This window comes from Haemaphysalis longicornis, unplaced genomic scaffold (assembly GCF_048455015.1).
Source record: "Haemaphysalis longicornis isolate Haplotype H1 unplaced genomic scaffold, Haemaphysalis longicornis Haplotype H1 scaffold_8, whole genome shotgun sequence".
Taxonomy (NCBI): domain Eukaryota; kingdom Metazoa; phylum Arthropoda; class Arachnida; order Ixodida; family Ixodidae; genus Haemaphysalis; species Haemaphysalis longicornis.
Window position 1 is genome coordinate 127,544,662 of NW_027526445.1, and position 14,404 is coordinate 127,559,065.

Here is a 14,404-nt window from a genome sequence, read left to right on the forward strand (position 1 = left end):
TATCCATCCAGCCAGCCATCCATTTATCTAGCGGTGCGTGCTATGTTACGTAATTTGGTTGGATTGTTATAAGGACTGCCTCTGGCAACACTGTATAGAACCATGCAGGGCACACATTGCTCGAAACGAAGACATTGTGCCAAGGCAAGAGAGTACGTAGCAATAAAATGTTTATTCATAATCTGAAAAGTCCTTTCTCAGCTCGTCGCGCGAAATCGTCAAACTGCTCTTGGCAAGCACCGGGCCAGGACGCAGAGGGGGCATCCGTTCAAGCGGTCTTTCAATGATTCTCGTCGTCGAAGGTGCACATAACGTCGCCGTCACTGCGAAGTGAAAGGAAACGTCGATGAAAGGAATTGCGACTGGGTAAACATGGCTTGCGTGTTCAGTGAGTTTAATGTGTTTGGCCTCACGAGTGAGAAGCGAAAGACACAGTCAAAGCTTGTCTCATGCGAATCTAGCCGAATTACATTTCTTTGGAAAGCTACGGGGGAACAAAGCATGGCGCTCTGCAATCAGCAGGACCCTGCCCTCATCTAGGTCATTCTTGACAAGCGCTTTATCTTACAAATGGAGTGCGACCCACGAATCGGAGTGAAGAAATGCGGTGTAGGAGGAGGATGAATTCAGCAACATTTTCCCTGAAGAGTTTCGTACTGCTATTGCCGCTCAAGAGAAGAGGATTGAGTACAAAATACGGAGCTGCCTTTAAACCATACGGCTTTCTTGACAATTCTTTTCCTCATATGTATTTGGATGGATACAATCCCATTTTAATACAATACGCCGGATAGGTTTTCTATGCGCAGACAAGACATGCCTTATTATTTTCGTTCTCAAAGCTCTTCATTCTCAAGCAACTTGCCCTTGCATCAGAAAGCAATGTCCTGTCCTTAGGGTTATCCTAGACTTCCCTTCCCGATATCAATTTCCTCTCCCTTGTAGACCTCCAACGACGGTTTCGGTAGCATTTTTCCTTCCAGTATCTTAGGTATGGTGTTTCGACACTCTCAACATATTTAAGCGCTAGTCATATTCTCGACGGCTGCATCTCTATACTGCTTATGTAGAGATGCGTAAATGCTCTCCATAAAAATGACCACCGGAGATTTGTGCATTGTGCTAAGAGTGATACCTCGAACAAACATGAGATCATTGTGTATACTGCAAGCGTTCACGCTTTCACTCCGCTTATTGTGGAAAAGCGGTTTCTGCTGCAGTGAACGATGCCATGTTAAAGGAGGCTAGGGTTTCGATGAGAACGTCTCTCGCCTGCCACAGGCGTTGAGCCGTGGTCTATGCCAGTTGGAAGACTACTCGGCCGACATCTTCCCGCAGGACTCAGCAGGCGTTGCTCAAAGACTGGTTGGCCAGAGATGGGGTTGATTAAGAAGCCTCTTTCGCCTGCAGCACGCAAAACCGTATCGGTATGACAAACCCAGGCCTGTAGACCTGGGCCTTCGGAGAGCAACACCAGAGGAAAAGTACACATCCGCGCACGCGTCTCCGCTGCGAGAACCGGTTTGGAAGACCCACCGGATCGGCCGCTAGATATTTTGACGTTTGAAACCAGATGGCCCACACGCACACGTTTTATCTTCCGCTTTCTGCCTGGTGGTGCTTGCCACTTCCACGCAAAATGCATCACGCGCACGTCTAGCGCACTGGTCTTAATAACCGGACCAAACTTTGTTTAAAATATCCGGCCGTATGCTTAAAGCACGCGCAACCGTGTGTAGTAGGAGTCTGTGGATGCGTTAGATGTGCGCAAATAATTTGCGACTTTACGGCGCCGCGTGTTGATTCAGGCGAAATTTCGCTCATGTGGTAATACAATGACATTCACACCTCGAAAGCTGTGTGCAGCAGTCTCGCAGCTACGCGACGTACGAAGACAGTTCCGCCTGCGCAAAGAGGTGTAGGGGAGTACCTCTAAAGGCCCCAACGCCTAATGTCGCTTTGCTTGAGCCTGCCTCCGCGCCATGTTTGGTTGGTTTGCTGAGAAGCGTGTAACATCCACAGGGCTGAGCATAGCTTGTGAAATGAACTATGGGCAAGAAATTCTAGTTATACCTTATATCATTGAAACGGTCGTGTAAGTAAAGTTAATTCTACTGAAGCGCTTACGAATCCAAGCTCCCGTTAACTTCGAAATCTGCGACTTAGTGGTGCCTGCCAGTGCGGCCCTTAGTTGTATAGAGAAGAAATATTTAACTTCTGCGCAACTCGCACACAGCACACGCAGAAATAGGTTGTACGTTTTTAGCTTCAGAAAAGCAGCTCACGAGTACTGTAGCGCTTGCAGTCGCTGTACCAGGAGCCCCGGACTTAAGTGAGCTCTCCCTGTCGGCCACCCACACTTGGCTGGAACATCCTCGGAAGCAGGCCGATGTACTTTCACGTACACCTACAGGAACCTGCGAGACCCTCGCGTAAAAACGGCCACGCAAACAAGAAGAGTACAAAGGCTTATCCGTCGAGTAGAAATGGCTTGCGTGCTTAGTAGAGGTGCAGTGGTGTTGAACTGTTGTTCCATTCACAGCATGAAATCAGTATATAAGAGCGTACCTCTATGTCTTACTCGTAGCCTGTGGGCAGGCTGGGGTTCAGCATGCTTCCTTGGAACTGAAAGTGACTGGGAGGCAGTTAAGCGTTCGTTGGATCGGCGCCCGCGCCGATCGAACAGGATGCCCACGTCGGGTGCGACGGAGGCGGCAGCATGGCTATGCGCAGAAATGTGCGTTACAGTGTCGCTAAAAAAATGTACGAAACCCGCGGCCGCGCCACTCGTTGGCCGCGGAGGCGCGCCGTATTTGAACAGGCTACGCAGTGTCAAGGAGCACTCGCTTTTTATTTGCCCGTAAACACCAGTGCCTGATGGTTACTCCTTGGAATCATCTTCCCCAGTCGCTGCAAAAAAGAAAAGAGAAAGAGGACGACCGTTAACTAATTTTATGGCCAATTACTGCCAACTACTACTACTAATAATAACTTACACGCTACTCTTCGGAATCTTCGTCCGAATCTGCGGGGGAAAAAAGCATGTATGCGTACGTCGCAGTGCGCATAAGCTACTCGTTGCAGCTTTCCTTGCCTAAAATTTTGCTTACCTTTTTTGGCTTTGCGCTTTCTTCCTTTTTTCGCTGAAAAAAAATTCAGGGCGTGTGAGTACGTAAATCCCAGCTCTTCTGCCACGGGGCGAGTTACATTTCGTGTATTGCGAACGGATGACATTCGGCTGTAGTAATTTTATGCAATCTCCGGCACACTTTGTCCCATAGATAATACGAAGTTTTAGCTTAGCGGCTAGCGTCCGCTAAAGCTACGACGGCGGGTGGCAGGGCTTGACTGGGCGGGTGCGCATTCGTTCCTCGGGAACGGTCGGCCGCCTCGCGGAGCCCGTGCATTTGTTCCGCTAAGGGGCGACCCGCACGCCCTCTCTGCGCGCGCATGCGGGTTCGTGTCCCGTAAAGCCCGTTCTACATGGTGCGTTTTCGTCTGCGAATTTGGTAGAACAAACATTCGGGCTTGCGAAGTTCGCAACGCCTGGAAATGTCTACATCAGAGCTGGTCTGCATGGCCTGCGAACGTCACGATCTTCGCAGTTCAGAGGCACATTGTTTGCAGACAAAATTAATTGTGCCGCGAGCAGTTTGTTGTGATTTAAAAGAATAGGTTTACATCGTGGGCGTTTCAGACTGTTTTTCAATAAAGATGAGTTCATCTGCGGTTCCACACAACAATCACCAATTATTTATCAATATACGCAAACATAGCAGAGAGGAAAAACACAGCAAGCAACCCTGGGTTCGCTTGTTGTGCACGCCTAGCACGCTTCGGATTACCTCGAGCGGTTCTTCTTAAGTTCTTTTGTACTTGTTCCCTGCTGTGATGTCCACCACCTGTGCGAATACCGATTAAGCATTCGATGAAAACAGCTAGCGACATCGTGTTGTGAACGTGCGTGCGTTCGTTTCGCTGCACCCGCGCTTACGCTGGGCGTTTATACGAGCAACGCCATCTGGTTGCTAAGCGTGCAGATGGTGATGCCGTGTCGTTCAGCTAGCTGTGTTCCTATTGGCCGCAGGTCCGGCCCCTCTACGCCGCACGAGCCGCACGAGCGGCGTTCGCGGGGGATCCTCGACCGTTCCAAACATTTGGCACTTTGCCGCAGCAACGAAAAAAGGTCGCTTTGCCGCATGAGCGGCACCGCACCTGCGAATTCACAGGGACAATCGTACCATGTAGAACGGGCTTAACTCGCCACCGTAGTATTGGCGCACAACCACTCCCGCCATTAATCACCGGCAACACCGCCGGTCAGCAAGAAGCAGCAGTGTCGCGTGTTGTGTTTCGTAGTACGTGCAACCTAGCGAAGCCGGAGCAGCTTTACTGGGTAATCCACCATAACTGGCCCGGCCACCCAGGCTTCTTAAACCCAGGTCTGTCTGTGTCTGTCTGTCTGTCTTTCTGTGACTCCATGCAGCCACCCGGCCAAAGTTAAGCAAAATCTGCGCAAAAGTTTATACTCACAGCCAAATCTAAACGTCGAAGTCACCCTGACGTCACCGGCCTTTTTGTTAAAATCGTGTGACCTGTTACGTCACTCTTCGTTCATATATCTACTTCGTTGCAACCGCAATAAACGTTGTTAGCCATCCGACTGCCGGCCCACTTACTCAGTGTTTAACAAGAACAACACATTTCGCAAACATCAGACAGAAAATTTATACAGAAGTTATATTTGCAGTCTTTCTATGTAAAAAATTCATAGACGTTTGATTTTTGCGAAAGGAAATGCTAGATCCACTGCAGAAAAAAAATCACTCCGTCGCCTGCTGTCGGCCGCGCCACTATAGCTTCTGGCGGCATTTTAAGAAATCAAACAGCAACAATTACGAAAGGTTCCACTAGATATGTTCCACGTTGTCCTAGGGACGCTCGTGGAGTAGGGAAACGTGGTTCAATAAACGTTGAAGTAGGGCGCCTCGATTCACGCGCGACTCCGCCGTACGGCAACGCTGGCATCGAGGTACCCGGCCGGAAGCAGTTGAACGCGGTAAAATTGACTCTAGCAAACTTTTAGTCTGTTTACCTTGGGAGGAGCGCAACGGAAGACGAACAGCGTGAGAGGTGAGCGGGAAAGAGAATGGAGGCATTTACTTCGCAAATGTCGACAAAGACTATCGTCTTTTGTCTCGTCCTGCACAACGAACATCAGTAAGCACGGGAAGTTGGGCTAGTTGGTTTATGGATGCTGGGTCAATTGTACAGGCGCTGTAGGGAAGGCTGGGAAAACGAACGTCAATTTTCCCAGCCTTCAGAGTGAGGGTAGGGAAATACATGCGGCTTTAAGCGCTTACTGTACCAGCAACCAACTTGCCCACGCAGTAATGACAAGAGTCCTCACCGGGTTTCTCCTCATCTTCGTCCGACTGTTTTGCTGGTTTACGCTGCTTGGACTTCTTGGCCGACTTTGCATTCAGCTTGGAGGCTGCAACGGCAAACGTCATCGCATTGGCTGCCGCACTTCCCTGCTTGCGGCAGCGCTCGCACTCACCGGCTTTTTTGAACTTTTTCTTCTTGTCGCCTTGTCCCTCTTCGTCTTCGCTTTCGTCTTCGGCCGGGGCGTCTGCAAGGAAAAGCTTCGCTCAAACCTCTCACTGTGCTCAATCCGCTACGACAATAAAAAATACCCTTCTGATTATCTAGCCAAGCGTAATGTGTTTCTGCAGCGTTTACGAGCGTTTACGAGGTCGGTGATTGCGATCGCAACATACGACGTTGGGAGCTTTTGTTCGCGCTGACAAATAGCACGACGAAGATTCCGGCCGCTAAATATTCGCCTTTTTGCAAGTCCGCATTTTACAACCGCCTTCATCGAGGGCTTCACACACTGGCGGTTTCGCTAAGAATTCACTTCAGCACAACCACAAAACAGTGAAAGATAGTAGCTTTCTTACGAGCTTTTGGCATGGAATGCCCCTTTTCGAGCTCGCTTTCGATTTTCGTAGACGAGTTACGTTAAGATGCCCGGGAAGAACTTATCTCGCATTTAGCCCATGCCACCCCCCATCAAGAATTCGGTTGGTTTTCCTCATGAACGTGCTCGTAGTTGAACAATCTTTACTGGCAGTTTGGGCATATCAGACAGCGGAATACTTAGTACTGTAGACAACTTTTATTCACGGCAGCCTTCATCAACAGTCTGAGAAAAATGCTATCACCCGGAGGGTCTTTCTCAAACTTGGTCATGTTCCGGCAGCTTGCATCTAAGCCGGCCGCTCCGATCACAAGGGTACGTTGATCGATGTGCAAACACTGCGTGGTATGTGAACGTTTGCTCACCTTGCTCATTGGCCTCTGCATCTGCGAGGAAAAAGACAATACACACAGGATGGTGTTAGCTGACGCGCTATGCACGGCGTATGGCGGGAAAAACAAAAGCAGTCGGCTGATTTCACCCTTACCGTCGTCGCTCTGCAGGTCCCTCTCGTCTGTGGGAAAAAGTTCAGATGCATTTGTTGCAGTGCACCACAGGTGTTTTTTAAGACGATATGTTGCCTTGATTTTGCCTTCCGGCCAAACGTCGAAACAATGCGTCAAAAGAGAAGTATACACTACTGAAGCTGCTGCCGCAATCACATACATGTCCCCCTAAGGGAGGAAGCAAGGCGAGTACAGCCTAGGCGGCGCCAAGTACAGCCGGGGTATGGAGGGATCGAGGACTCTGGTCCATATGTGCCGAAGTTGTCCGTGTGGTCCTAGTGGCCAAAGCGGCCGGCTGAGTCCAACCATGCTGCAGTCGACGCTCGGCTTGCTAATGACTTAAAGCGGAGTACGAGTACGAAGCGTGAGTACGAGCGGCCAAACGACAGGCTGAAAAGAGTTGTGAACGGGAACTTCGCCGAGATAAGCGTAGGGTGAACGATGCAGGAATATGACAGCAACGAGCTTTAGCGACGGCAATGGACGCCTCGCCTTTGACTTCTACGATGGCTTCGCAAACTGACGAAATGGTGGGTGTGCTCGCAGTACGGAACCATCGACTACCCACATCGTTTTGTTGGCGAAGTGTGCTTCGGCTGAGTTCCCACCTAACATATTTGGAAATTTCGCATTCCATTTCGGTATTCTGGAAAACAGTTTAGGCGACGACGTGATCAAATCTGGGCTTTCAATTTTTGTTTTGTTTGTAGTCATTCTGAAGTTGTTAACTTTCAGTGTGGTACATTTGCTGCTTATGTTTTTATAACGTGTCTGTAGTAGACCATGATAAAAATCTCCCATACCCAGAGATATGCTTAGGAAACACGTGAATTTTGTTGGGTAATAATGCTAATGTGATTGGCAATGAGGAAGCAGCTTAAATTGGAAAACGCCAGCTTTTCACCGCTACGGGTCCGCCGATTCTCCACGTTAAAATGAACACCGACGCCTGAATAACTAACGAAAGCAATACCTCGAATAGCATGGCGCGATAACCGCGATCAAAACACTAAATTGTTCTCCCTGGTAAGCATATTGAGGAAGGGAAAACAACACCCCACCCGCAAAAGTCTGAAAAGTTATTCTCCTTAATGTCAGAGACAACCTATTTTTGTGGAGTGTACGTTTTCTATCCCAAATGAAACGGCATCACTTGAAACAGCTTGAACTGAAGGCCCTCGAACGTTTGTTAGAAGCACTTCCTACCACCAAGAGAAGAAAAGCGAGCGTGGAGGAGCACGTGGATGTTCACGGCGGCATTGACTCGCCGACACGTCATGCAGGTGCAGCCGGCCTCCACTCTGGCCGCCCTCCAAACCTGCAGTGCTGGCCCACCTGCAACACTCTCAGAAGCTACTCTCCTTAAAGTGACAAAAAACCTATTTTTGTGGAGTGTACTCCAATGAAACGGCATCACTTGAAACATCTTGAACTGACGTCCTTCGAACGTTTGTTAGACGCACTTCCTAACCACCAAGATAAGTCAAGCGAGCGTGGGCGGCATTGACTCGCCGACACGTCATGCAGGTGCGACCGGCCTCTACCCCGGCCGCCCTCCAAACCTGTAGCGCTGGCCCAGATGGAAAAGTCTGAGAACATTCTCTCCCTAAAGTCACAAACAACCTATTTTTGTGGAGTGTACCCCAATGAAACGGCATCACTTGAAACATCTTGAACGGAAGGCCCTCGATTGTTTCTTAGAAATACTTCCTACCACCAAGATAAGTGGAGCGAGCATGGAGGAGCCCGTGGATGTTCATGGTGGCATTGACTCGCCGACACGTCATGCAGATGCGACCGCCCTCCACCCTGGCCGGCCTCCAAACCTGCAGCGCTGGTCCACATGGAAAAGTGTGAGAAGGTGGAGTCTACCCCAATGAAACGGAATCATTTGAAGTATCTTGAACGGAAGTCCTTCGAACGTTTGTTAGAAGCACTTCCTAACCACCAAGAAAAGTCAAGCGAGCGTGGGCGGCATTGACTCGCCGACACGTCATGCAGGTGAGACCGGCCTCCACCCTGGCTGCCCTTTAAACCTGCAACGTTGGCCCACAAGGAAAAGTCTGAGAAGCTACTCTCCCTAAAGTGACAGAACACCTATTTTTGTGGAGTGTACCCCAATCAAACGGCATCACTTGAAACATCCTCAACTGAAGGCCTTCGAACGTTTGTTAGAAGCACTTTCTAACCACCAAGATAAGTGAAGCGAGCGTGGAGGAGCACGTAGATGTTCACGGCGGCATTGACTCGCCGACACGTCATGCAGGTGCGACCGGCCTCCACCCCGGCTGCCTCTCCAAACCTGTAGTGCTGACCCACATGGAAACGTCTCAGAAGCTACTCTCCCTAAAATCACAGACAACCTATTTTTGTGGAGTGAACCGCAATGAAATGGCATGACTTGAAACAGCTTGAACTGAAGGCCTTTGAACGTTTGTTAGAAGCACTTCCTAACCACCAAGATAAGTGAAGCGAGCGTGGAGGAGCACGTGGATGTTCACGGCGGCATTGACTCGTCGACACGTCATGCAGGTGCGACCGGCCTCACCCTGGCCGCCCTCCAAACCTGCAGCACTGGCCTACATGGAAGAGTCTGAGAAGCTACTCTCCCTAAAATCACAGACAACCTATTTTTGTGGAGTGAACCGCAATGAAATGGCATGACTTGAAACAGCTTCAACTGAAGGCCTTCGAACGTTTGTTAGAAGCACTTCCTAAGCACAAAGATAAGTCAAGCGAGCGTGGAGGAGCACGTAGATGTTCACGGCTGCATTGACTCGCCGACACGTCATGCAGGTGCGACCGGCCTCCACCCCGGCCGCCCTCCAAACCTGCAGCGCTGGCCCAGATGGACACGTCTCAGAAGCTACTCTCCCTAAAGTGACAGAACACCTATTTTTGTGGAGTGTACCCCAATCAAACGGCATCACTTGAAACATCCTCAACTGAAGGCCTTCGAACGTTTGTTAGAAGCACTTCCTAACCACCAAGATAAGTGAAGCGAGCGTGGAGGAGCACGTAGATGTTCACGGCGGCATTGACTCGCCGACACGTCATGCAGATGCGACCGGCCTCCACCCTGGCCGGCCTCCAAACCTGTAGCGCTGACCCGCATGGAAACGTCTGAGAAGCTACTCTCCCTAAAATCACAGACTGGCATGACTTGAAACAGCTTGAACTGAAGGCCTTCGAACGTTTGTTAGAAGCACTTCCTAACCACAAAGATAAGTCAAGAGAGCGTGGAGGAGCACGTAGATGTTCACGGCTGCATTGACTCACCGACACGTCATGCAGGTGCGACCGGCCTCCACCCCGGCCGCCCTCCAAACCTGCAGCGCTGGCCCAGATGGAAACGTCTGAGAAGCTACTCTCCCTAAAGTCACAAACAACCTATTTTTGTGGAATGTACCCCAATAAAACGGCATCACTTGAAACATCTTGAACTGAAGGTCTTCGAAAGTTTGTTAGAAGCACTTCCTAACCACCAAGATAAGTGAAGCGGGCATGGAGGAGCATGTGGATGTTCACGGCGGCATTGACTCTTCGACACGTCATGCAGGTGCAACCGGCCTCCACCCTGGCCGCCCTCCAAACCTGCAGCGCTGGCCTACATGGAAGAGTCTGAGAAGCTACTCTCCTTAAAGTGACAGGCAACCTATTTTTGTGAAGTGTACCCCAATGAAACGGCATCACTTGAAACATCTTGAACAGAAGACCCTCGATTGTTTGTTAGAAGTACTTCCTACCACCAAGATGAGTCAGGCGAGCGTGGAGGAGCACGTAGATGATCACGGCGGCATTGACTCGCCGACACGTCATGCAGGTGCAACCGGCCTACATCCTGGCCGCCCTCCAAACCTGCAGTGCAGGCCCACATGAAAAAGTGTGAGAAGCTACTCTCCTTAAAGTGACAGACAACCTATTTTTGTGGAATGTACCCCAATGAAACGGAATCACTCGAGACATCTTGAATTGAATGCCTTCGAACGTTTGTTAGACGCACTTCCCTACCACCAAGATAAGTCAAGCGAGCGAGCGTGGAGGAGCACGTGGATGTTCAAGGCGGAATTTAATCGCCGACACGTCATGCAGGTGCAACCAGCCTCCAACCTGGCCGCCCTCCAAGCCTGCAGCGCTGGCCCACATGGAAGAGTCTGAGAAGCTACTCTCCTTAATGTCACAGGCAACCTATTTTTGGGGAGTGTACCCGAATGAAACGGCATCACTTGAAACATCTTGAACTGAAGACCCTCGATTGTTTGTTAGAAGTACTTCCTACCACCAAGATGAGTCAGGCGAGCGTGGAGGAGCACGTAGATGATCACGGCGGCATTGACTCGCCGACACGTCATGCAGGTGCAACCGGCCTACATCCTGGCCGCCCTTCAAACCTGCAGTGCTGGCCCACATTAAAAAGTCTGAGAAGCTACGCTCCTTAAAGTGGCACACAACCTATTTTTGTGGAGTGTACCCCAATGAAACGGCATCACTTGAAAAATCTTGAACTGAAGACCCTCGATTGTTTGTTAGAAGTACCTCCTAAAACCAAGATGAGTCAGGCGAGCGGGGAGGAGCACGTAGATGATCACGGCGGCATTGACTCGCCGACAAGTCATGCAGGTGCAACCGGCCTACATCCTGGCCGCCCTCCAAACCTGCGGTGCTGGCCCACATGAAAAAGTCTGAGAAGCTACTCTCCTTAAAGTGACAGACAACCTATTTTTGTGGAATGTACCCCAATGAAACGGAATCACTTGAAGCATCTTGAATTGAATGCCTTCGAACGTTTGTTAGAAGCACTTCCCACCACCAAGATAAGTCAAGCCAGCGAGCATGGAGGAGCACGCGGATGTTCAAGGCGGAATTTAATCGCCGACACGTCATGCAGGTGCAACCGGCCTCCAACCTGGCAGCCCTCCAAGCCTAAAGCGCTGGCCCGCATGGAAGAGTCTGTAAGCTACTCTCGTTAAAGTGATAGACAACCTATTTTGTGGAGTGTACCCCAATGAAACAGCACCACTTGAGACACCTTGAACTGAAGGCCTTCGAACGTTTGTTAGAAGCATTTCCTAACCACCAAGATAAGCCAGGCGAGCATGGAGGAGCACGCGGATGTTCTCGGCGGCATTTACTCACCGCAATGTCATGCAGGTGCAACCGGCCTCCACCCTGGCCACCCTCCAAACCTGCAGCGCTGGCCCACATGGAAGAGTCTGAGAAGCTACTCTCCTTAAGGTGACAGACACCTTAATTTTGTGGAGTGCACCCCAATGAGACAGCATCACTTGAAACATCTTGAACTGAAGGCCTTCGAACGTTTGTTAGAAGCACTTCCTAACCACCAAGATAAGCCTAGCGAGCGTGGAGGAGCACGTGGATGTTCACGGCGGCATTGACTCGCCGACACGTCATGCAGGTGCAACCGGCCTCCACCCTGGCCGCCCGCCAAACCTGCAGCGCTGGCCCACATGGAAGAGTCTGAGAAGCTACTCTTCTTAAAGTGACAGACAACCTATTTTTGTGGAGTGAACCGCAATGAAATGGCATGACTTGAAACAGCTTGAACTGAAGGCCTTCGAACGTTTGTTAGAAGCACTTCCCTACCACCAAGATAAGTCAAGCGAGCGAGCGTGGAGGAGCACGTGGATGTTCAAGACGGAATGTAATCGCCGACACGTCATGCAGGTGCAACCGGCCTCCAACCTGGCCGCCCTCCAAGCCTGCAGCGCTGGCCCACATGGAAGAGTCTGAGAAGCTACTCTCCTTAATGTCACAGGCAACCTATTTTTGTGGAGTGTACCCCAATGAAATGGCATCACTTGAAACATCTTGAACTGAAGACCCTCGATTGTTTGTTAGAAGTACTTCTAACCACCAAGATGAGTCAGGCGAGCGTGGAGGAGCACGTAGATGATCACGGCGGCATTGAGCCGACACGTCATGCAGATGCGACCGGCCTCCACCCAGGCCGACCTCCAAACCTGTAGCGCCGACCCACATGGAAACGTCTAAGAAGCTACTCTCCCTAAAATCACACACAACCTATTTTTCTGGAGTGAACCGCAATGAAATGGCATGACTTGAAACAGCTTGAACTGAAGGCCTTCGAACGTTTGTTAGAAGCACTTCCAAACCACAAAGATAAGTCAAGCGAGCGTGGAGGAGCACGTAGATGTTCACGGCGGCATTGACTCGTCTACACGTCATGCAGGTGCAACCGGCCTCCACCCTGGCCGCCCTCCAAACCTGCAGCGCTGGCCCACATGGAAGAGTCTGAGAAGCTACTCTCCTTAAAGTGACAGGCAACCTATTTTTGTGGAGTGTACCCCAGTGAAACGGCATCACTTGAAAAATCTTGAACTGAAGACCCTCGATTGTTTGTTAGAAGTACTTCCTACCACCAAGATGAGTCAGGCGAGCGTGGAGGAGCACGTAGATGATCACGGCGGCTTTGACTCGCCGACACGTCATGCAGGTGCAACCGGCCTACATCCTGGCCGCCCTCCAAACCTGCAGTGCTGGCCCACATGAAAAAGTCTGAGAAGCTACTCTCCTTAAAGTGACAGACAACCTATTTTTGTGGAATATACCCCAATGAAACAGCACCACTTTAAACATCTTGAACTGAAGGCCTTCGAACGTTTGTTAGAAGCACTTCCTAACCACCAAAATAAGCCAAGCGAGCGTGGAGGAGCACGTGGATGCTCACGGCGGCATTGACTCACCGAAATGTCATGCAGGTGCAATCGGCCTCCACTCTGGCTACCCTCCAAACCTGCAGCGCTGGCCGACATGGAAGAGTCTGAGAAGCTACTCTCCTTAAGGTGACAGACACCCTAATTTTGTGGAGTGCACCCCAATGAGACAGCATCACTTGAAACATCTTGAATTGAATGCCTTCGAGCGTTTGTTAGAAGCACTTCCCTACCACCAAGATAAGTCAAGCGAGCGAGCGTGGAGGAGCACGTGGATGTTCAAGGCGGAATTTAATCGCCGACACGTCATGCAGGTGCAACCGGCCTCCAACCTGGCCGCCCTCCAAGCCTGCAGCGCTGGCCCACATGGAAGAGGCTGAGGAGCTACTCTCCTTAATGTCACAGGCAACCTATTCTCTGGAGTGTACCCCAATGAAACGGTATCACTTGAAACATCTTGAACTGAAGACCCTCGATTGTTTGTTAGAAGTACTTCCTACCACCAAGATGAGTCAGGCGAGCGTGGAGGAGCACGTAGATGATCACGGCGGCATTGACTCGCCGACACGTCATGCAGATGCGACCGGCCTCCACCCCGGCCGCCCTTCAAACCTGCAGCGCTGGCCCAGATGGAAACGTCTGAGAAGCTACTCTCCCTAAAGTCACAAACACCTATTTTTGTGGAGTGTACCCCAATAAAACGGCATCACTTGAAACATCTTGAACTGAAGGTCTTCGAAAGTTTGTTAGAAGCCCTTCCTAACCACCAAGATAAGTGAAGCGGGCATGGAGGAGAACGTGGATGTTCACGGCGGGCTTGACTCGTCGACACGTCATGCAGGTGCAACCGGCCTACACCCTGGCCGCCCTCCAAACCTACAGCGCTGGCCCACATGGAAGAGTCTGAGAAGCTACTTTCCTTGAAGTGACAGACAACCTATTTTTGTGGAGTGTACCCCAATGACACGGCATCACTTGGAACATCTTGAACTGAAGGCCTTCGAACGTCTCTTAGAAGCACTTCCTAACCACCAAGATAAGTCAAGCGAGCGTGCAGGAACACGTGGGTGTTCACGGCGGCATTGACTCGCCGACACGTCATTCAGGTGCAACTGGCCTCCACCCTGTCTGCCCTCCAAACCTGCAGCGCTTTCCCACCTGCAAAACTCTGAGAAGCTACTCTCCTTAAAGTGAGGGACAACCTATTTTTGTGGAATGTA

The 14,404-nt window shown here is 50.6% G+C and overlaps 1 protein-coding gene across 2 annotated transcripts in view; it reads right to left on the reverse strand.

Moving 5' to 3' along the window:
• Positions 1 to 2,836: 2,836 nt before the first annotated feature.
• Positions 2,837 to 14,404, reverse strand: part of Bthd (BthD selenoprotein) — a 65,071-nt gene continuing 53,503 nt past the window's right edge. For both annotated transcript variants that reach the window (XM_077680879.1, XM_077680878.1), the window contains 7 exons: positions 6,471 to 6,497; positions 6,349 to 6,369; positions 5,561 to 5,632; positions 5,411 to 5,494; positions 3,111 to 3,143; positions 2,997 to 3,025; positions 2,837 to 2,910 (listed from right to left, as the gene is read on the reverse strand). In XM_077680879.1, the coding sequence (XP_077537005.1) occupies positions 3,000 to 3,025; positions 3,111 to 3,143; positions 5,411 to 5,494; positions 5,561 to 5,632; positions 6,349 to 6,369; positions 6,471 to 6,497 (263 nt within the window). In that variant the 3' untranslated portion in view covers positions 2,837 to 2,910; positions 2,997 to 2,999. The remainder of the gene's footprint in view (positions 2,911 to 2,996; positions 3,026 to 3,110; positions 3,144 to 5,410; positions 5,495 to 5,560; positions 5,633 to 6,348; positions 6,370 to 6,470; positions 6,498 to 14,404) is intronic.